The 23,149-nt window shown below is 38.2% G+C and overlaps 1 protein-coding gene across 3 annotated transcripts in view; it reads left to right on the top strand.

The window, feature by feature from the left end:
- The window catches only part of LOC105381046 (forkhead box protein O), a 64,287-nt gene that overhangs the window by 39,241 nt on the left and 1,897 nt on the right, over positions 1-23,149 (top strand). For 2 of the 3 annotated variants that reach the window (XM_038108457.2, XM_038108470.2), the window contains exons 3-8: positions 11,794-11,976; positions 12,352-12,452; positions 13,180-13,413; positions 14,296-14,495; positions 15,063-15,250; positions 16,281-16,921. In XM_038108457.2, coding sequence (XP_037964385.1) covers positions 11,794-11,976; positions 12,352-12,452; positions 13,180-13,413; positions 14,296-14,495; positions 15,063-15,250; positions 16,281-16,463 — 1,089 coding nt within the window. In that variant the 3' untranslated portion in view covers positions 16,464-16,921. The remainder of the gene's footprint in view (positions 1-11,793; positions 11,977-12,351; positions 12,453-13,179; positions 13,414-14,295; positions 14,496-15,062; positions 15,251-16,280; positions 16,922-23,149) is intronic. The other variant, XM_038108463.2, reaches the window with a different exon arrangement.

Consider the following 23,149-nt stretch of genomic DNA (forward strand, 5'->3'; position numbering starts at 1 on the left):
CCTATACTTAGTGGAAAACACATATTTTTTACTATAGACAAATTTTTTTTCTTGATTTTCCACATGTTGTAGAACATGAGTTGTTCGGATTGACCCCCTGCATAAGTCACCCCCGTTTGCGTTAGTATACCACTTCTGCAACTCCTGTATTCATTAATAATATAGATTCCTAATTCAAAAATAGACAATCAGACAATCAGCATAAAAGCTCACTCTACCTACCCACATTTTAACAACGTCCTAACGTGTTAATTTCCTCGACTTCTGTATTTATTTAATATTTTAATGTGTAAAATAAAAAGTACTTACTTTTGCGTCAATGAATGCACCCTGTCAGTAGACCTGAATAAAACAGTTCGGTTTTCCTCAGCTCGGATCTTTTGCGTTGTGGCCGATATCGTCGTTTGGTGACGAAACACTTGGTCATCTTCCAACGAGCGCGATGCTAATGTCTACTTATACGTGAGGATTCCTCAATGGACGATTCCCCATTCCTAGGATGGACTCATTAAAATTTGTGTAACATTTGTTTACTGAACGTAATTCTTTTTATTTACGTAACTTATGAGGTAACTGTACCTTATTGATAAATGAATATTTTGTTAAATATTATTAAATATAATAAATAATTATAATAAATGCAAATGTTGAAAATTATCAAAAGTGTTTAAAACTTCTTTGTTTCTGAACCAACTGAGTCTATTTCTATCAACCAGTAATTGAGAGAATTGCCGTATAAATAATGGCGTATAATTAAATATAACCATGTTATTAAACGCGTATAGATGCTAAATGCATTTGTATTCATAATTATACTTATTATGATAGATTCTGGTGCTGTAAACGAGATTATGAATGAAAATTGATTCGGAAAAACCACTTACCCCGACGACCTTTCGTAAACTAATTACCCGAACTATTTATTACACTTAGTTAAAAGTTGAAACTATGCCAGAGCGCATAAATCAGTTTTCCTATGACACAGTCGCGTCCAACATTGTTACTTGGGTGGAGTTTTATACGGTGGAACTATGTCAATCTAACTTTTAAGATTATCACTTCTCTTGCTTGCCTACGACTAGGTTACCTGATGGCGCTAGGGTTGACTCTTTGCATATTAAATCATTTTTAACATAATCAATTTGATGATACTGGTTTATTTGGTCCACGATTAGTAGTAGTAGTGGTAGTAGTATTATTAGTTAGTATTGTACATAAAACATTTTAGGTATAGGTCCTATCCGTTTCTCTAATGAAACTGTCAGGTAAGTCCATTATTTATTCATTTCAATACTTACATTGCAATAAGTTCATTATTATCAATATGAACCGATGATAAGAACAACCAAGTGGCCACACTGTTTTCCACACTGTAAAACAAGGAAAAGGGCTATAATAAAAAAACCCGTACTCTTTCACTTTGTCGAGATTCGACGATACGGGATAATATAGCTTACAACACCATCGAATCAGATAGATATACTACATTGATGGAGACAGTCTGAGGCGCTCTCTAATGAGCCTATGCCCTATTTCTTAATGGGAATTCCCGTCGACTTTGTTATTGTATTCTATTAAAAATGCGGTCATCTGGAATCTCAAAGTAACCGTTCCATCTAATTCCAATTATTGGGTCGTTCTATTTTGTGAAACTAACTTTTTAAATAATAATGTAAGTTTTTTTTAGAAAATTAATACTTAACTCCGACTATGTTATGAATTAATTCCCGGAACTCCCACCGAAACTCAATTAATTCCTATTATTACTTCATCTCAACCGGAATAGTTTGACGTTTGACTCGTTCCCAGTCCCGAAATAAATTTAAATAAAAAGCTCCCTTTGACACCCCTAGTTGAGCAGTGGCGTCGAACTGGCGGCTTCCACCCTCCACGAAAAAACTTGCAAGAGGAGGCGACGGCGACGCGAACATTCAAATTTATCGATTGTCGTGCTCATTACTACCAGTACATCCCTTAAAACCCTCAGCCCTTTTATCTCTCCAACTTTCTCCCACTTTTATCCCCGAAACCATTTTTTCCACCATCATCACTGGTTATTACTTCACGTTAAATTTTAAGTGCTAGGCGGCTAAGTTTCGATGTCTTTGTGATTTATCACCCTCTCCAAGTGTTTTATCGAGCATAAATGTAAGACTCTCCCCGATTCTTTTACTTGTTGAGATGCTGAAGGTCGTTCCCGCATATTATAGGCGGATAAGTTAGCGGGTTTGTAGGTCAGTTTACTATTATGGAATCGTAAACTCTAATGGCCGCCGTAAGAAGTTACTGTGGCTTCTCACTTTTGATTTCTACGATTTTCGTACTTTGGTAATGAAAAATACAATCTTAAATACTGAACCTATGAAATAATAAACTTAAAAAACTTCCCTACGGACGTAATGAAATAAGCATTGCCTAGGTGCTACAAAGTGCTTACCGTAGGCCATCAGTACTTACAGTTTTTAAATCCTAAAAATTTTTAATCCAAAAAAAATGGAGCGTTTCTTACACGAGAAACCAACCAACCACCAGCAGTAGTAGTAGTATAACTTTATTGAACATAAAACACTTAAAATAACATTTAAGACTTAAAATCTATAATACAATAAGGGCGGCCTTATCGCCAAAGGCGATCTCTTCCAGGCGAGAAAAAGTAGCGTTACCAATCCGCGGCGGTGTTAAGTGGGGAGCGCGCCATATATCTCCTTTCGGAAGGAGCGATGTCGTCGAACAGTAGTTTCGTTTTGGGAGGGGTGTGGTGGGGGGGGGCAATGATCCATTAATCTGCTGGAAGCCCATGTGGCGCCGCTACCTGGCGGCGACGCGCGGACGCCTACCTCCGCGGGTGAAAGGCAGGCAGTGGAGGAGCCGAAAAGCTTGTTGGGTTGTTATTAAAAGCCACAAGATTAGCCTCGATTTAATAGTTTCATATAAATCGATACACAAAGTGATACACAGGAAGTTAGGGATGACAGCTAACACATCTAAGAGTACATGGTATTTCTCCTTTTTTTCTTGACTATCACTTTTAGTTTACAATTGCAACAAAACTGTTGTAGGAAAATTCGAAAAAAAAATATTTTGGTAGAACTGTTCCTTTTGGGTTCTAGGTTATGAAACAACCTATTGTTGGGTGCAATTGTAAGGGATTGGCTGTTAAAGTGGTTTGTTAAATATACTTAACACTTTTTATATTATTATGTAAGTACCTCCAAAATAGGGTATTTTATCACGCCCCTTGGGTTGGCGTATTCTGAAAACTTAGATTTTTTGGATAAAAAGAATTCAATTTTATGTAGTGAATGGATCAATAATTCGGCTGTCCAATTTCAAAACACAGTAACAGCCAAGAGACAAAATGTTCAGGAGAGCCAAAAAACGTTTTTGTCCCTTCATTTCAATGCCCTGGTAAAACTATGATACATATCTAAACGAATGTAAGCTAAAAGAACCGGCAGAACCTAGGCTTTACATACAATACTATTTCATTTAAATATGACTAATATTGTTGCTGTAATGCACAAAAGAAAACACTAACTAGGTTTTAAATGGTTTTCTCACCCTAAAACCGCCCTCACTGACCATTTTATAACCTAGTAAGAGCCATTATTGTGTAATTTAAGACAAGTAAAGTATATTGAAATTGCAATAATAACGTAATAATTTATATGTTTTTTATTTTTTTATATGTTTTGGATCCTTTACATAATATAAATCAAATTTTGCAGCACTTTTACACGACCGCACTAAGTAATAGCTGAAATACCGGCATATTTTTAAGTTTTATCTAAATGAACCAAATCGCTATATTAAGAAGGCATGTCTGACACGAACATTATTTATGGCTGCCTTAAATTAGACAATATTTCCTAAATTTTGAGCTAAAATTAGTTTACAATGTTTGAGTTTTTTTGGTTTATGCAAAATAGGGCTAGTAGAAAGGTTCTGACGAGAAAGGTCTCTATGGCTTTTATAAAGAAGACAAAATTTCCTTATGTTCTACTTTTAATTCACCTCTCTAGGTCTCAGTGGTTCAAAGATACAGGTTCTGAAATATCTGATATTTTTTTGAAAAAAGTGTTTGTAATAATGTATGCCATTTGTGACTTACTAAAATTAACGGGCAAAAATTGACCTTTGCTGACCATTTCAAAACCTAGTAAGCGCCATTGACAATTTTAAAACCTAGTAAGTCATTTTCACTTACTGTGTTTTAAAATGGTTGGTGGCTCTTACTGTGTTTTAAAATGGTTTTCGTGGCATTTTTGATTTCGCAGGGTGGAGTTACTAGGTTTTTAGAAATTTTATTTTCGTTTCTAAGCCGTTTTTTGATATTCTGACAATGCAGGAATGTGCGGAATCGCCTAAAATAATGTATAAATCAAAGACCCGTTTTTTTTTAAAGTTGGCGCTTACTGTGTTTTGAAATTGGACAGCCGAATTCATTGTAATAAAATTAAAAGACATCACAATGCGTGAATTGAAAGAAAATGGGTCGCTTTGCTGCCCCGGCCTACGTGAAATTTTAACCGAAGCGGATACTCGCAAATAGCTCTCACTAGACCGAAGATATCTCTCTGTCTGGAGTTACCGGCTCGGAACGGATCATATATTTGATACTCGCACTAATAGGTAAAAAGCTTTTGCGTACTTTACACGACGGCTACATTATGGAATATTAGAATTGAATGGTGCTGAGGTTTTAATTGATGCATGCTTTAGAGGGCTGTCACTGTTAGAGGCGTTTAGTTTGGAATGTGTGAGCTTTCAGGATTATGAAATAGGAACTAAATAAAGATTTTGGTTCGTAGATAAAGTTTTAACGATTACATTACTGAATGGACTGTAAATGAGCTGTAACCAATAATGAATTCCAATAGAACAAAGTGCAAAGAAAAAGTTTCTGTTACAGAATAGTTACCTTAGCTCCGTCGATAGAGTTCACTTTGGAACTGGGCCCGCCGACGGAAATAATTTCCTTTAAGTTTTCCGGACATTTTCTTGTCCGTATTCCGTGCCGTGTATGGCAGAACATTTGGGAGGTTCTGCCTGAATTGATTAGAATACAAAAGGGATTTTATGATGACATAAAATTGGTTAACGTTAAGAGCGGATAGCGGTAGTGAAAAACTCGTATTATGGTAAACTTATCCGTAAAGGTCACATGTTCACGCGAGTTTCTATACCTACACTGTATTTCATTAAGAAAGTAGTGCGACTACGAAATGCTATGGCATTAGTGTGCTCGACGCAATTCGCTAAGTGGCGTACGTACACCTTATCCCCAAAGCGTCCTGCAAGGCACGACCCACCTATTGCTCCACTTAATTATATTACTTCAAATCACCTACATGTACACGGCAATATTTAACAATAACAGTAACCCCATTCTACTTCTTCCGGGTAGAGTATGGACATAATTCGTCAATAAAGGGGACGACAGTGTGTAAATTGGACGCCGGCGCGTGGACGGCCATTATCAGGAGGCATCGCTGGATATCTGTCAGCGATGTGGCAGCCGATACGTGGTGGTGCGAGGAGCGCTGACGACGCAGCCCCGACACACGAGCCGCGGACACCGGCGGCCCCGGCGGCGCCACAAACACACCGCGTATATCACCCCCGCATTGACGTATTGCACTCTCAACCCATAAACTTTCGCGCCATTGACGAAAACTTTTACCTGGCATATTTACCTTCGCGCTCTCCTTTCCGCTCCCAGATAGCGCTCCTTGACGAGTGAAAAGTTTTATTGCTAAAGATAGGTCATGTTCGAGCCGGCGGAACTTTTCACATAAATTGGCGGTCATTCGACGCAAATATGCTGACTGAGGCACTAACAAATATGCCAACTTGGGTTGTTATAACTACGATATGTAACTTCGGTGATACTTGGCCATTAGGTTGAGTTTATGGAAACGATTGCAGAGATTCCATCACACTTTCTGAAAGCTTTATGTAATTCTTCAGCGCGTAATAAATTGTGTGTCACAAAAATAGTCCGTTCTGGATTCCTGTGACGGCCGGAGCGAGATTTGTAATTGGGAAATTCGAGGTTTCCCGCGAATAAATCATTTTCCGAGTGTGAAGAATTTAAAAAGAAGATGTTGAGTGACAAAAAACGTAATCTGTCAAACGGTTCCGTAATCCTTATTTAATTAGGGAGCAGTGTTCACGCGTGGGAGGAGGGCCGATCGCACCACAATGATGTCTTAAAAATGATAAATTTTTTTATGAAGAGACGATGTTCGCGATTACTTCTCGCGGCGCGACGATTAATCTTGCCCTTTGCAAACAGGTTCGCGAGGAGCACCATTGTACAAGCTCCCGGTATTTTTTCTGTCTTTCACAATACCATTAAGAAACTGACGCACCTAGTTGGTGTTCAGATTCTCACCATCATCGTTGAACTATTGAAAAATTACCCCCTTTAGCCGTGAATAGGTGTTTGCGCGGGGCCGGGTTCCCCTCGAGTATGGTCGGAGCCAACATCTTCGTTCCTCGATAGTTATTATCGTAGAAAGAAACGTTTTAATTCCCCACCGTCATTCACGTACAATAAGGCTTCACTGAACAAGATTTTTTACCGTCACTGTTTCGTCATTGAGTCGGAAAAGTGCTTAGAGCGGAGAACGATTAGCATGAATGGTTTGACGTGATATTTTCGGATGGGAAATTGCAGCTGGTTTATCGTCCATTTGTTCCCTGGCTAATTAATTGTGTACATAAAACGTTGGAAGCGTAGGATTGGAACAGTAAGCGAGTGGCTCGTATAGTAATTACGCGATTACGCATGGTTTAGCGTCTTGGGTGAGGTCAAGAGCGGTGATCGCCGGTTTTAGTGCTGGAAGCGGTCCAACTGCCGCGGCCTACCCGGATTCCAAATTTGAAATAAAATCTTCTTTTTATTTTAATTGCCGCTTTGCTTATGAGGTGGCCAGTGTTATTTATATAATGGCAGCGTCGCATATTTTACCAACTTTTTACACTTCGTCGGTTCACTCTGGTAATAATTAGTCTGCATTTTCTTGTGGACACAATTATTATGAATTATTGTAAAATAAATAAATAAATAAATAAATATGTGGGGACATCTCACACACGGCCATCCGACCCCAAGCTAGGCAGAACCTGTATTATGGGTGTCGGACAGCTGATATATCTACACAAATACATAGATAGATAGATACTAAATATAAATATCAACACCCAAGACCCGAGTACTAATATCTGTCTTTAAACAAATATCTGCCCCAGCCGGGAATCGAACCCGGGACCATCGGCTCAGTAGTCAGGTCACTAACCACTACGCCATTCGGTCGTCAATGGCTTTTATTATTAAACTCAGTTATATTAATTGCCACTAACCGCAAAAACCAACATGTTTAAAACAAAAAAAAACAGAGGGCCATACACTTATTGTTTTTTTTTTCAAATAGGTAGTTTCACTAGTTGGCAACAGGCACCTTTAACACTAAAATTTATCTCTTCCAGGGAACATTAGCTGCTCAGAAGAATTTTTTAGCGTGGATACGGGAGTTACTTCGAGGTTAGGTTCAAACAATGATAAGCCAATAATCCCTAATCATAATAGCCAGTGGACCGTGATCCCGTATCTCTTGGGTTATCTATAACATCCGTATTTGATACAACAAGCTATTAGTTATAATTATAATGCATTTGGTCAGAATTAAATAGGTTGTGTGTGTAAGAAATTTGGAAGGTACTAATTTAGGAATTCATTTATTTCGAAATAATTTTCAATTAACACACAACTACACTCACAGGCAATGAAAAAGTTCCAGTCAGAAAATAATTAAGTTATTCCTAAACAGAAAAGTCTAGCTCAATGAAGCCGTCTACAATATTACGTACGTTTAAAAGCTCACCAGGATATGACCAACCAAAAACATAATCATTTTGTTAAAATTTCCTATTAAACGTATATAAAATTGAGGTCATTTAGTGTCGGAATTTTGTTAGTGGAAGAGCCAGTCCATTGCGGATTATTTTGCGTACATTTAAACAGGCGCGTAAATTTATCCTCCGGATAAAAGAAGAGAATAGAATAACGGAGAGGGCACATTAGACGCGCTATTATCTTGATTTATTCCAGTGTAAGCATTAAATCTTGGAATTGGTCGACTAGTTTACGCTTAGGCGTTGCTGGGGTAGTGGAGCGAAGTTGAGCTTATAGAGCTAGCTTACTAAAACTGACAAGACATCTAAATGACCAGTGTCTGGTGTTAATGTAAGTTGTAATAATTTACGCAGATTAAGATTTGCGTATAAATTTGTCAACTGCATAAATAGTCAAAGGATTTGGTATAATTTTGTGAATTTTCTCTCTCAGCCATTGAGTATACCCGAGTCCGCGTTGTTCTATGCTCTCAGCTATCGCGCGCGCCCCGCACCCGTTGACAAGCAGCCTAAAGAACGGATATGATCTCACGTACTGACATTTCGAATTGAACTAAACATTTGATAACACTAATCAGGTTCCATTGAGGGAAAAGTTCAGCTGAAATTAAATTCCGACGGCAAATCAAGCTGAAAAGTCAGGGTTCGTGAAATGTCTTCCAAATGTCGTTTTAATTCTGTTACGGGATTGAACAATCAAATAAATGAGTCGGTGACGAAACTGACGAACTCCTAACCGGATTGGAGAACTTCAGTGACACTGTGCTGAAATTTAACGAACTTCACAGTCTTTTGTTTGATAATTATTTATATTTAATAAGGTATTTCTGTGTCTATTTAAATAATAAAGACACGACAGACACGTGTGGGATACTCGGAAATACAGTTTATTTTGCCTCTTATGCGCAATGTGCATCCGTTTAAAACATTAAATTTTTACGAAAATGGTTGTCTGAAATGCAATAGGTATATGAGTTTCTTAATATTGTTTTTACTAGTAATGTAAGAGCTAGAGTTTAGATAATTTAAGATTAAATATATTTCAACATATTAACCTAACCTATAGTGTATCAAAACCCTCAAGAAAATCCTCTGAAACTATTCACTATTCAGCATTATTCCATGTTATTTATCTATTACCTAATTCTTTTGTCTAAAATAAAACAGAAAAATCATAAAACCTCGATAATTTCAACCTCAAGCAGAAGAAATCTTACCCCTCACAACCAAATTACACGCAAATTTCAATGTTTTATTGAGTTACACTTTGCTTCGGGAGCTGTAAGTGAATTTATTTGTACTTAGTTATTGGCTACGCGGGGAAGTCATCGCGGTAACGTTTCGGTAACTTGAGTAATTACATTTGTCACGGTTCTTGTCAGATTTGAGATTTTCTTTACTTTTCCATGTCACGCCACGCCACGTGGCAACTGTTTCAGTTTAGATTTTTTTTGCATATTTTTTTAGTAACAGAACTATATCCCATTCCACGAGCAATGACATCTGACACAAACAAAAACTACCCTTATTTGAATGTAATAAGGGTTTTGACAGATTTCTTTACCCGTGAAAATACCTAGCGATATTTAAAATAGAATATTATGATAGAATTTTCTTCCGGAATTTTAATAGGATATTAATTATGAGCTATGAAGCTGTAATGTTAGGTTATAAATATATCCAATCCACTTATAATATGTATAGGAGTGCTCATGGAATTTAAGATTATTCAGAATTCAGATTCAGAGTACAGGTTCCAGGCTGTATAAGTAGTGAACCTATTAAAATACGCTTTGAAGGTCTTCCTTCAGTGTCCTCTTACTATTACTGTCTTCATTTCAAACAATAAAACGCTACAAAACGATGAATTATTCAAAACTCTACCTCTCAAAATGGATCCAATAAAATTAATAAGACCACGTTTCCAAATCTGTCCGAGCCAAGGAAAAAGAACAGAAAAGGAGCATCTTAATTCAATTCAACAATAAAGCAATTTTTCACGCCGCGGCTCTAAACAGATAAACTGGCAATACTGTAAACCCATTCAACTTCACTTCTGCTCCAACAAATCAAGCGAAAAATCATAAGCCATTTCCTCCCGACCATTATGTAACACGATATAACCGGGAGCGAGGAATTCGACAAAATTTAAGTTCTATTCATTGGAGCATTAAGGGGGACGTCGTCGCGAGACGTTAATTCACCCCGTAAGGGTCGCCGTGGCGCCACCGATCCTGCCATAGACAAATTTCTAAGTGCGAGCGCGACGCTACACGCTCCGAACCACGCACAAAAAGAGGCACTTCTTTTTAAATGACCCCTTCAGTACGAGCTCAATCTCAACTGGTGCGTAGAGAAATACGGCCGCATAAACCATAATATATTCTGCTACCCGAAAAAAGAAAACAGGTTGCTAAATTACACGGGGAAACTACGAGGCGCACGTGATGTCAAGGCAGCGGAAATCTCGATTAACTCTCGTGTATGTCGAGTCAGCTACATGATGTGTGTTGTACACCACTGTACCAGCCCAGGAAAATCACGACAGAAAATACAAGCCAACTTTGCTTAAATTAGAACAATCTCTTGGTAATGGCGTCGCCTCACATTAGGCAGCTCGATCATGGCGACATTGAAACAGAAACCGTTGAAGATCAAACGGCCATCAATACAATCGAAGATATAGGTGGAGTAATAAAATCATCCAATTACTTAACTCCGCGCAAGTGGCACTGAGCCTACTCACAATTTGGCTGGTGGCGACAAATCCATCAACGTGTCGACAGGCAATTTGTTGGTCGTGCTTCCACGGCTGATAGATCGTACGACTTGTCCACATTTACGCGATTTATGAACCAGCCCATTGGAACATTCCTTACATAACTTTATACACTGCTACCCGAAACATATCACCTTCAATCTAGGCGTTTAATCTCGGCTCCAAAAGAAACAGATACGCTATTGGTAACGCTGCTGGTTTTGGTATAATCATGTAACTTCATACGTCTGAACTCGAAGTCATTCGGAATATTCCTTAAAAATACACGTAAGAAATTTCACGAAATGTATAATTTTATTAGGGCGATGTTCCTAACACGTTCTGTCTTCACCGCTCAAGTAAACCCCAAATTCGAACTGGCACATTTTCACACTTCACGTGGCATGGTGCAGTTTAAATTTGAACGATTTACATAATTTTAAAGGTATCCGTTCCTGATATATGCGTCACGGAACGCTCTGATAGATAACATTTGTGTTAAATTGTTCGTGAAATATGTAGGAGCGTGGTTTGTAGGATGAGGGATTCCAGAAGAGTATCTTTTAATTTCCATCTTCGTCTCAGGTTGGCGCGGAAGACACTCGCAAGTTTATGATTTAGATGAAAACTCCACATATTTACATGGAGGAATGATATCGCACGAATAACTGGCAGCTCTCACAGGGCACACTGAAATTATTTATGGACTCTTTTATTGCTAAACTTCATTCGTGCTGTGGTCGCTTTTATTCTTTCGACGGAAAAAAGTTGTAAGAGTTTATTGCCGGTGTGGTTATTGCGCTAACTTTAACAAAGTAGGAATTAAAATAGTATTTTGTGGTCAGTGGATTTGTGGCGGGAAAGCCCGGATCCAATGTGACGTTTACCCGGACGACACTTTTATGATTTATTTTAAGCAAACATCCCTGTGGAACGACCAGTTCTTTACAACAATGTAGCTACAAACAACCATGCGAACGCTAGATAATCGTCACCACATTGACAGTCCAGCGACAAAAACTCCAGTTTCATCAACGCTCCACTCATAAACGGCCGATTAATATTCCCACCGCGCGTCAGCCGACCAGTCGCTAATAGCGGTCATCTTTTTGCAGAACTCGATCAGACACAACCTGTCGCTTCACAACCGGTTCATGCGGGTGCAGAATGAAGGTACCGGCAAGTCCTCCTGGTGGATGATCAACCCTGACGCCAAGCCCGGCAAGTCGGTGCGGAGACGAGCGGCTTCGATGGAGACGTCCAAGTTTGAAAAGAGAAGAGGGAGGGTTAAGAAGAAGGTTAGTATTGTTGTGATTTGTGTTTCTGTCATAGGATGGTTTTTGGGACAAATACTTGGTTGACAGCTAGTTGGTGCCCCCCTGGCACCCTTGTTTTGTGGTTCCCTATCGTTTAATATGCTTATAAATGCGTCTAGCAGCATAAAGTTTTAGCTGGTGATTTATCATAATGATGAATTATTTATCATAACTCATAGCATAAGTAAATAATAACAACGTTTAATAATTATTTTCTCGCTGAAATAAAATATACGGCTTTTCGTCCATCTCAGTCGGGTCCTGAAAGAATCTAACGAAGTCAATTGTAAAATAACTCACTCTCTAAAAGCTTATCTTTTGAAATTAACAAAACAGATCCTTTGTTTTATGTTACAGGCTGAAGCTTTAAGAAACGGGATCACCGCAGACGCCACTCCTAGTCCTAGCAGCTCAGTGTCGGAAGGTCTGGACATGTTCCCGGATTCACCTTTACATAGGTAAATATTCATATTTAGCCGTAATCTTAGATTGCCGATATAGATTTAGGTTATTAGATATTTTCTTAGGCAGGTACTAGAGCTTATACTTAATTAAGGCTTGTTTAGAACTCATTTTATAGTTAGTTAGATTTTTTATCAGGCAAAGATGATCAGTAGGTTAGTTAAGATTTAACGAGAATAACCACGATATCCAATAATTTACAAAAGTAATCTTAGTGGTTAAGCTAAAGGCCTACAATATACATTCACGTGGGAACAAAACTGCTGAATTTCAGCAGATAAAAGGTTTTAAATCATTCAGGACCATTAGACGATGAGTTACTGCCATGTTGAACCTCATCAGTCGGCCTTTATATGGACGTTTTTATGGCCGAATATCAGGATTTCGGACGCTATCTATACATTTTATTTCGGTCGTGATATTTTCATCATATTATTATGCTCAATTCGGCGATACTTCATCTGGTGCTGAATATCTTTGGTCACCGTTCGGAGCAATAAAAGCGCTCTTCGCTGACCGGGAGGCCATTATGTAGATCGGCTCATTTAGCATTACAGTAACAGCCGTATCTGGATTTGCATGCTCTCTACATTCTCGTGATTTCTAGAGATAGGTACTTAGAAAGACTAGCTTTGTAAGCTGAGTAGCGCCAGTTTTGTTTGCGCGGGCCCAGCGGCCTTCAATCTTCATTTGTTTTATTTGTGCTTGTGTGCTTGTGCGTAGCAGTTTCCAGTTGTCTCCGGACTTCAGACAGAGGGCGTCGTCGAACGCGTCGTCGTGTGGGCGGCTGTCGCCCATCCCGTCCATGATCCCCTCGGAGCCGGACTGGGCCACCGACTACCCGGCGGACTTCGTCACGGCCAGCGATTTCTCCCAGTCGGACTACGTGCAAGCGGAGCAGCTGGCGGGCAACCTGGCCGACTCCATGAAGCTGCACGGAGATCCATTCCTAAGCACGTAAGCGATTCGATTCAATTTTAAACGTGAGCTGGTCCTTATTCCGTTGACGCTGAGATTCTTGGCAGTTGAGCGGTTAATAAGCATCATCTCTACTCAAATCACTTAGCACTAGTTAGAAGCTTAAAGCGTCATTTCGTTTCTAGAGCCAAGTATGCTTACCGAGTAGGTTTAGTGGTAGAACAGGCTTTGCTTCTACTAATAAGTTTCTAATATAAAATTTGTGACGTGATTGCTACAGGTACTAGAAAACAGGAAAAGAACAAGTTGCGACATCCTTTCACAACAAATGAATAAAATCTAAATTAAACAGAAACATAATTAACAGTTACTAATGACATCAGTGTTTATTTAGGAATGCTAAGATACGATACATAAGGATCGTGTAAATCGGCCACATGTGGCTCACTTATAAAATTCATCAAACCAAAGGAACTCCATCGTACATCGCGGATACTGATGTCGCGCGCTGAAAATGCTCTATAGAACCACACAGCAGCCATCGGCAACGTATAAACTGTCGGTCGTAAGCCGTGGAATCACATTGGTGGTGACGGGCCTTATCTAAATAGCCATTCGTAATTGTAAGGTGCTCCCTCACCGAGAGCATTCGCGTGTACAGTTTGGTTTGAGGATTACAACAGTGAAGAAAGAGAACCGAGCATATAATACTTAGATGATAAAATTATATTCATACATTAAATTACATGCGAATGCTCATCACTCAGGAAGTCAGGAAGGTATTATTGTAATGTATTGCTCATAGACAAATCTATAATGTTACAGTACACGTGCATACTCCGGTTAGGGAAAATCTTTCATGAAAAGGCTCTTGCGATACGGCTCGTGATGTCCGCGATACTTAAGTTACCAACCACACAGGTACGTGCCAACGACCTCCTCCTCCGGCGGCGGCTACCGCTACGGCTACGGCTCGTGCCCGCGCCACCCGCCCGGCGGCTGCGCCTGCGCACTGTACCCGCACCCCGCGCACCCCGCGCACCCCGCGCACGCGCACCACGCGCTCGACCACTTCGTGCGCCCCCCGCCCCCGGCTGACCCCGCTGATATTATGCAGACAGGTATGGTGTTTGGTTTTATTCAGGGTGTTGGATACAGGGTGTTAACCCTTAATTAGGCATGACGACTTCAAATTTTTCATTGCTTTTTGAGCATAACTCAATGGGATAAAGTTCGAAACGATGTGGGATCTAAATCATTATGCCCAATTAAGGGTTAAAGTTACTACGTCGGATCATCAAATGGTAGAGAGCTAATGATACTGAACATGATAGTGAAACTGACTAAGACACTATAATAGTCTACTGCTAAGCGTGTCGGTGCACAAGCAATAAAGCTGCACTAGTGTGCACTAGTTGTCAACGTGCTGAAATAATAAGCCAGTGACATTAGTTGACAGTCGCTGGAAGACAAGCAATAAAGCTGCACTAAAGATTTTCACCGTGCTGAAAGAGCCAGTGAGATTAGTTGTCAGTCGCTGAATACCCACAAATAAAATTATATTAAATAAACCACAACTGTATAATGATGTGCAGGAGTATAAGAAAATCGACAGTGGTTTAAATTTTTCTACCACCTTTTTCATAGCTCGCGAGTGTATTTTCATTCATTCAACATCTCCCTTGCAGAGAACTCCCAAACCCAAATGCTGGCGACCTCAGACTCGGCACTCATGAACGGAGGCATGATGGTGGAGACGGGAGCTCTGGGGCCCACTACGGTGATGGGGCAGATCATGGGCGCGCTCAACACAGGGCTCTCGGAGGACCTCAACATCGAGACCTTGGAACACAGCTTTGACTGCAATGTTGATGAGGTAAATATTTTTTCTTTGTGATTTCATTGCGTTTTAAATTTGGAACGGTCAAAAATTAAATTCTTCGCTCTATTGTAGCGTTTTAAAATTGGAACTGTCAAATTTCTTCGTTCTAAATTCGATTCATATTTAGATCAGTGATCAGTGTTTCCAGAGTGCATGAATTGTAACAGTTCTGTGTAAAAATTACACTATTTCTAAAGAGATCCTTTAGGAATAAGGAATCAAAACAATATAATAAAGGTGCTTTCTGATAGGTTAGGTATACATACAAATGTACACAAAAGGTAGTTTTATTCAAGCCATAAACGAACTCAACTTAAATAATACGACCTTCAACATAAATATAATATCTGATGGCCATATTTTATTAAAGTTGTGCCGAGATGTTCTTGATCATAAATTAATATACATATTAATGCCCTTAGTAATGAAGTTAATGACAAAAGGTAATACCAGTTTGAAAGGATTTTCCATAGATTACACAGCTAAGTAACTATTAATGTCACGTGTTGTACCTACTTGTACATTTTATTAGTATGCAAATATAAACAGCTGAGTACTCTGTCACTTCAGTGCATCAGTGTATATATTTTATTTAGATCTATTAGCCTAGGTACACTAGATTAGCTACGTATGTACTTCTTCTTGTGTGTGCTTAGTGGCTAGTGTCAGGGCTAGATGTAGTAATGAAACATCATCTGGATTTGTAGCCCTCACGTTATTTTTAAACTATAAGTAACACAGTTTTAAAAAAATCTCCTCAATGACAGATGGCAACGAGCTTATCCTATATAATTTTATGATGGCACAAAATTTTGATTCCAGGTTAAATTGTTCATTCCCAAGTTTAAAAAAAACTGGTATCATTGTTCATGAATCGGTTCTGGATGTCCCTGTAACTTGGTGGCCCGCCACGATACAGATTATTACAAATTGCGTGCGTGCGGCAATGCACCACTGCCATCCCGTGCCACCGTTTGAATGTCTATGTTACCTTAATGTTACTAAGGACCCCCCATTTCCCCAGGTGATAAAACACGAGCTCAGCATGGACGGAACCCTGGACTTCAACTTCCCTCAGCAGCAGAGCGCGATGGCGGCGGAAGCGGAGAGCCAGTTTGCCGCCCCCGCGCCCCCCGTGCCCACCACGCTGTCAGGCGGGGGCGCGCCCCGGACGCCATACTCCGTCACCCCCTCCTGGGTCCATTAGAATAGCTTGGTGACTCTACGCGTGGCCTCATCCTACAACCAGTCTAGGGAGTGAGAACTATTAGAGGTACAGACTAGTGTTAATGTGACTGACTGTACCCAGGAAGTCAAGATTCAGAACTGGTCATAAATATGGTCATTTGAGCCAATGTGTGACGCCAGCGATTAGTTACCAAGGTCTTTACCTAAGTCGTTGCCATCGCCAGAAAATAGAACAATCTAGGTTAGGTTCTCCATTTGTTTTGTTGATTGGTCTCGGTCAATGTTATATTATTGTTCTTTTATCATGTTAACTAATGTAAGAAGTTTATTTTTAGCGTATGGCCGTTATGATTGTTGAAGTGTCAATTCGTGTTAGATGTAGGTAATGTTAGCGGATGCTAGGTGACGCTTGTGATATAGTCTTGGTCCCGAGCGCTTAGGTGGACCAGGAGGGGGTATGGCTGATGGATGGAAAAGGTAAATAATTATATTTTATTTACTTTACTTTACTTTTCGAATTCAAATGGTATTGAATTTGGCACTAATTACTTCGTAAATGTTACTTTGATTTGTCTTTCCCCGCATTAAAGTTTGTCGAATCGCAAAAATCTATTTCTTTTGATAACTTTTATCTGGGTATCTTTAGGTATCTTTGTTTTTTTTTAAATCCATCTGCCTTTCTAAGTCTTTAAATTTCATTGAGAATCAACACAGTAAACACTGTAATAAATCTTTAAAATATAGCTGATAATCTCAAACTTTTGCAATTGTTTAGAGAAATAACTTCCTCTTTCGGGTCGCGAAAGTCTTTATAGTCATTTGATAGTTTAAAGACTTTCAAACAAATTTAAAATCTAAACTAAATCAAAATCTTTTCAATGACGAGAAAATTATATAGATAGTAAGTAGTAGGTACTTAAAAACTTACTAAGGTCCATGTAATAATATTATAAAAAATGAAGATATTAAAATGTTATACCAGTATTTAACATCGTAATGTATACTAATTATTATGGTAATAGTATAACCTAATTTGGATATTTAGGTAGAAATAAAAAAAAAACCGCAATCCTGATAAAAGCCGGTTGAAAACTATACATAGTTCTGACGCATCCAGGCACGGCGCATTTTCCACGTCCACAAGCCCTAATACTGAAATAATTGATTTATTAGTAAAAAAGAATTATAATTAGATCCGTATTCAGCGTGGCTCGTTTAATCGTGATTGAATTTGCCAGTGAGCGATTCCGTTGCGCTAATGAGGGCCGGGCCAAGCAATTAATCATTTGGCTCAACATCGTCAAGCGATCGCCTCAAAATAATAGAATTTAAAAAGAAAAATCACAGAATAGCGGCGTGTTTAATCTAGCGTCGTCTACTCTGTGCCTTTTTTTCCCCCGTTAATGAGTTGTTTTTTAGAGTTACAAAAGAGTGAATGCGTCTTCACCAGACGTCGAGGTTTGGATGAAAAATCTGCTGTTAATTTTTAAATTCTCGGACATTGGAAAGCTGGAAAGTTAATGGGCGGTGTACTTTTGTCTGGAAATCTTAAGCTTGGTTCGGAATTTAAATAATATTTAGACTTGGATATACTCTATAAGTACCTAATTAAGTACTCGGTAATATTTTTGACTTTTCTGCTACTGATTTTGGATTAGAACTGAACTTCAATGCCAAAATTCGAATTCAGCAGTGCCTAAGATTCTAATTTAACTTTATCTTGTTACTAGGTTCCTAATACGTTGTTAAGTAGGAATTTTCTTACTTTTACTAAGTAGCTTATTAGCAATTTTCACAAAACCAAGATGGCGGGGTGTGGCGCGGAAGATATTTTTAAATTTCACCCTCATTCCGTATTCCATTCAGCCAGCTGCGTAATTTCTGAACCTGCTTTTTAACACACGATTTCTGGGCACTTGTTAAAAGTTTTCAATTGCGTTAGCCCCCCTATAACATGGAATTTATTCATTAAATAAACCTCCCTCGCCCCTCTATTTAATGAGATTACTTGCTCTTTTTATGATTCTTTTCCTCGCGATGTTCCTTCAAATACGTATTTTAAATATTTGTTCCATGAACTCACTGATGAGTGATGAATTAATCATAAAGTACTAGGTATTTAAGACCGCTGAACTCGTTACAGTTTTTTTGTTAACTCAATACTTAAGGTACTTACTTATACTTATGTTAGAATAGAATATTTGGGCTTATACCAAAAATGTTAAGGTCATTTTGATTCCAAATTGCATTCAAAGCAAGCGAGCAATAGATTTAATGTCGATTAAACGTTTTGTGAACGTCAACCCTAATGGCGGCACGTACAAATTTAATATTAGGTTCTTAATGAAAAATTCAAGAATCAAGTCAAGAATCAAAAATTGAAAAATCAGGAATTATCCAAGCTAGATAAGAATGCTTTATCAAACATTCATGTGTAAAATGTGTATACCTAAAACATAATTAGCTTATTAAACCGTATTTAAAAATCAAAATAAATAAATATATTATATTCATCCCCAGTCATACAGTAGCAAGGTCAAGCAAAATCGAAATACACAAACTTAAACATTTACTCAGAAATTTATTTTCAGTCTTATTTAACTTATTATTCACAATAAGTAAGTAGGTACTAACATAAAATATTTTTAAAAATCACAGCTTCCCAGTGGTGAGTAAAAACTTAAGAAAAAAGTCCTTAGTAAAAGTACGTTGCTAAATAATAATTTACATGAAATATTTAGCATTCTCGAGCAGCAACGGCAGTGACAGATTGGATTATGCGTAAGCTCCACCGTCTTGCGCACTTTTAACATTTTCATCATTTTATTGAGCACATGACAGGAATATAACGAGATTATGGCAACCCCGAATTAAGATGCGCTCGGCGATCGAGTTGGAAATTAAATAAGGGTAGTGGGCAACACTTAATTTATTGGATTTTGTTTAGCAGCGATTTCTTGATCGTTTAACTTTTATGTAAAATTTCTAAAGGTTTTTTTTTTAAATGTTTTGGAATGATTTATGTAGCTGGATTTTAATGTTCCACGAACTACTTGGAAGGATTCGTGAAATGTGTTTAGTAGACGTGGGATATTGTTGGGTTGTTTTTTTCGACCAAGTTCCTATAAAGACGAGTTTCTTTTAGAATTTACAAATGTCGTAAAACAAAAGTGTTTTTTAATGACCTCAGTCACACCCTGTCACTTACCCTTTTTGTTACAGCCATTAATTGTACCCCGCCATTCGCAATGTACATACATACCTACAGGTCCTACTTCTATAATCACTCGCACTAAACAAGACAGTGTTTGATTCGGCGTCTATTAGAGAGTGTATTACTACTTACTGGCAGTATTATGTTCCAAGTGCATGCCACGTGGAGGGCGGAGGGCGGGCCGCCCCGCCCCCGCAACAGGTGTCCCCTCTCCCCTCCCCGCGCTCGTCTTAGCCTTTTCAGCCTGATTTCGAGTCCGCTTAATATACAAGTCTGCATAAATTGTATATTATATGAGGCAAAAGTACTGAAAGGGAGTAGGACTACTTACTCCTGTATAATATTATGAAGAAAAAAAAGTAATTATTCCTTTGGGTCCATGGTGTGTCGAACAAACGGTAAAAATGTTTAATAGGTACCTTAGTATATACCTAGGAGAGCTCCCAGATATCTGCCCCATCGATTCCCAGCCAAGTGCAGATATTTTCTCGATGGGTCTCGTATCGACGGCATAGTGAATACCAATAACTACAGACCTATATCTGTTCTTCTTGCTTCGTCTAAGATACTAGAGAAACTTTAAAGAGATTTTGAATAAATCTAGAATAACATATGTATAAGTTTCATAAAGTCACAGATTTTCTTACTTTCGCTAGGAATTAGGAATCCTTTTTGCGCAGCAAAAATTTCGAAATAAACTTTACTTAAAAAAAAACTCCGGAAAATATAAATATAAAGTGGCGAAGTAAAGAAATGCGTCCTACATACCGTTAGTTTCCGCGGCCCCTCTTGTATGAATAAATTTGCGTGGCGACCGACGATCGTCGCCCCGCCTCGCTCAGGGCTCTTCCGCTTTGGACAGAAATTTTCATCACTTACAATAACCTAAAAAACCTATTGAAAAACCGATATTTAACACTAAGGCTCAGATGCACCAAAGTGTCTTATCTCGATTAAGGAAACGTCAGTCCATATAAATTTATGGCATCAATCGAGATTTATTACTAAATCTTGATTTAATAATAATTTATTGGTGCAAGTGACCCTAATAGTCACATATATTTGAACGGCTCAGCCGTTTCGGATTTACGCTACCACAGACACGATAACCAATAACACCGTTTATTTTTGTCGGGGGTTAAAGATGATAACTCCCTTTTTCCTTTAAAGACACACTTATGGGTTTAATGTCAAGTACCTAGGTACTTAGTTAAAATTTTATTATATTTCATTGGCAGTTACCTACCTATTTTTATTTTTCTCGTAACAAGTGGGATAATATTCCTTCGGCCGCTATAGCTATATTAAAGAGTCCCATCTTTTGAGGGGTGTTAAGGTTATCAGTGATCAATGGGGAACCCCCCGCCGGAATCACTCGATAACCAGTGACGCCTTTGCTTTATAGCCCATGGCTTCCGAATCTCTCTCTATTTTCACACTGCCCTATGTCCTCTGCTGGTAAAAAAAATCACCGGAAATGTTTGCCGCTGAATTTTTGTAGGCCAATCTCTTATGGTAAATTATGACGTTTTGGTATAAAGTTATACATACATATACACAGTTCAGGCACAGGGATGATTTCAGCATAAATATAAAAAAAAACTTTACTACTATTTAATAATTTTGTAGCCTTTTCCGAAATTCAAATACCCGACCGCAACCGACACCATACGTAGATAGATACCATAGAGATAGAGTAAGTTTATTTATATAGACCCACACTTTATATCGGACGCGAGTGTAAAATGGTATTTTACTGTTTGAAATGAATTACATAACTTAACCGAATTTACCTTAATCATTTAAGGTAGTATAATAATTTATCTTTAATTAGGACTACCTTGATCCTATATATTATTTTATTAAGCTTATATACCCAAAATATTTAATCTGTATAATTTAAACTAACCCCCTTATTCATAGAAAAGTTACAAAACGTTTTAACTAATAAACTGTTTTGTCCCTCTCCGACAGGGAACAATTTGTTCTTTGACAGAGAGGGACAAAACAGTTTATTAGTTAAAACGTCTTGTAACTTCTCTATGAATAAGGGGGTAAGCCTATAAACTAAATTCAAGGCATGAAAACGGATCTCACAGTTAACAAATAAGCATCAACGACATGGTTTATCACATCTTATTTCGGTATGAGCGAGCCAATTATCTGTATCACATATTAGGATGGCTAGTTTTATTCCGAGCCGTGACTCATTGGAGAGAAAGTCCGTTACAACGCTGAATATGCGACAGATTTATCGCGGTTTTCTAGTGTTGGGGTCGTGATGGGAAATTACCGATAGTCGATACTGAAAATTTGCCAAAATCTCCACCGAAACATGGGTAAACTTGTTTACCCGATTGATTATTAATAACGAAATCCTAAGTAAGTAGGTAAGTTCGTTATTCATAAAAAATAATTCAATAAAAACTGTGACTATTCTAATATGTAATATACCTAAGGGTATTTTGCTGTAGGTTCTTAATCAAGTTTAATTAGTATAATAATTAATATAACTATCATTTTATTTGAGTAGGGTTTATATTGTTATCTTAGAGTGTCTAAGACCTTTTATTTATTTAACAAACATTCATTCATAACTGTATAACATTATTATTCTCTGTTAATATACATTGTTAGAACAAACAAGAATAATTTAAATATTTCCATACCAACTACACTAGGTATGTATAGTTGTATTTTGTTCGTAGGTTTTAAGACTAATGAGCTAATAAGGTTGCTTTGATATATATTAGGCTAAGTTTGATTTATCTAAATCGTCCAACTTTATTTAGTACATGCATATGTATGAAAATATTAAATTTAGGTTAATGCATAGGTAGGTATAAAAACTGAAAATAGTTATTTATCATACACAAACACATCCCACTGAAGTAACATTATCAGAGTAAGAAACTTTTTTATTTCTCACTCTACACTTTGCGTTTTACATTAATATAATACGTATAACCAGGCTCTATTTGGCTTCACAATGCTGAAGTTAGATGGCCTGAGTATCTCCCTTCGGTACGTACTTAACACTAATAACTATCAAATTAATCTAAATCCATTTCGGCAAACAGTCATAACGATCCCAACAACCCTTAAAACCTTAAGATCGCCATCAAAACCCAGATAATCGTGTCCTATCGATTAAAGTTTCTCGCAACGACACTTATTTATCGATAGGTATGGAGTTTGTCCCCTCCCTAGCTACCTCATCACCTGCGGAGAGGGGCGGGGGGGGGGACTGGCGTCGCTCTGGCGGGCAGGTTCAGATTTACACGCTACCAACTCAGCGGATTCTCGAAACGCTGATAATCCAACTTACTAGTGAGAATTAGATCGAGATTATACAGATAGGAGCGAGTGGATTGCGTTTTATTGCGCGTTGTTGCGTACTCGGGGTTTCTTTTGGCCTTTATGTTGAGGAGTTCATTTTGTCTCTGTACGGGGAAAGTTACGGCGTCTTTGGCAACTATTTTTACTTTTAT

This window comes from Plutella xylostella, chromosome 9 (assembly GCF_932276165.1).
Source record: "Plutella xylostella chromosome 9, ilPluXylo3.1, whole genome shotgun sequence".
NCBI lineage: Eukaryota > Metazoa > Arthropoda > Insecta > Lepidoptera > Plutellidae > Plutella > Plutella xylostella.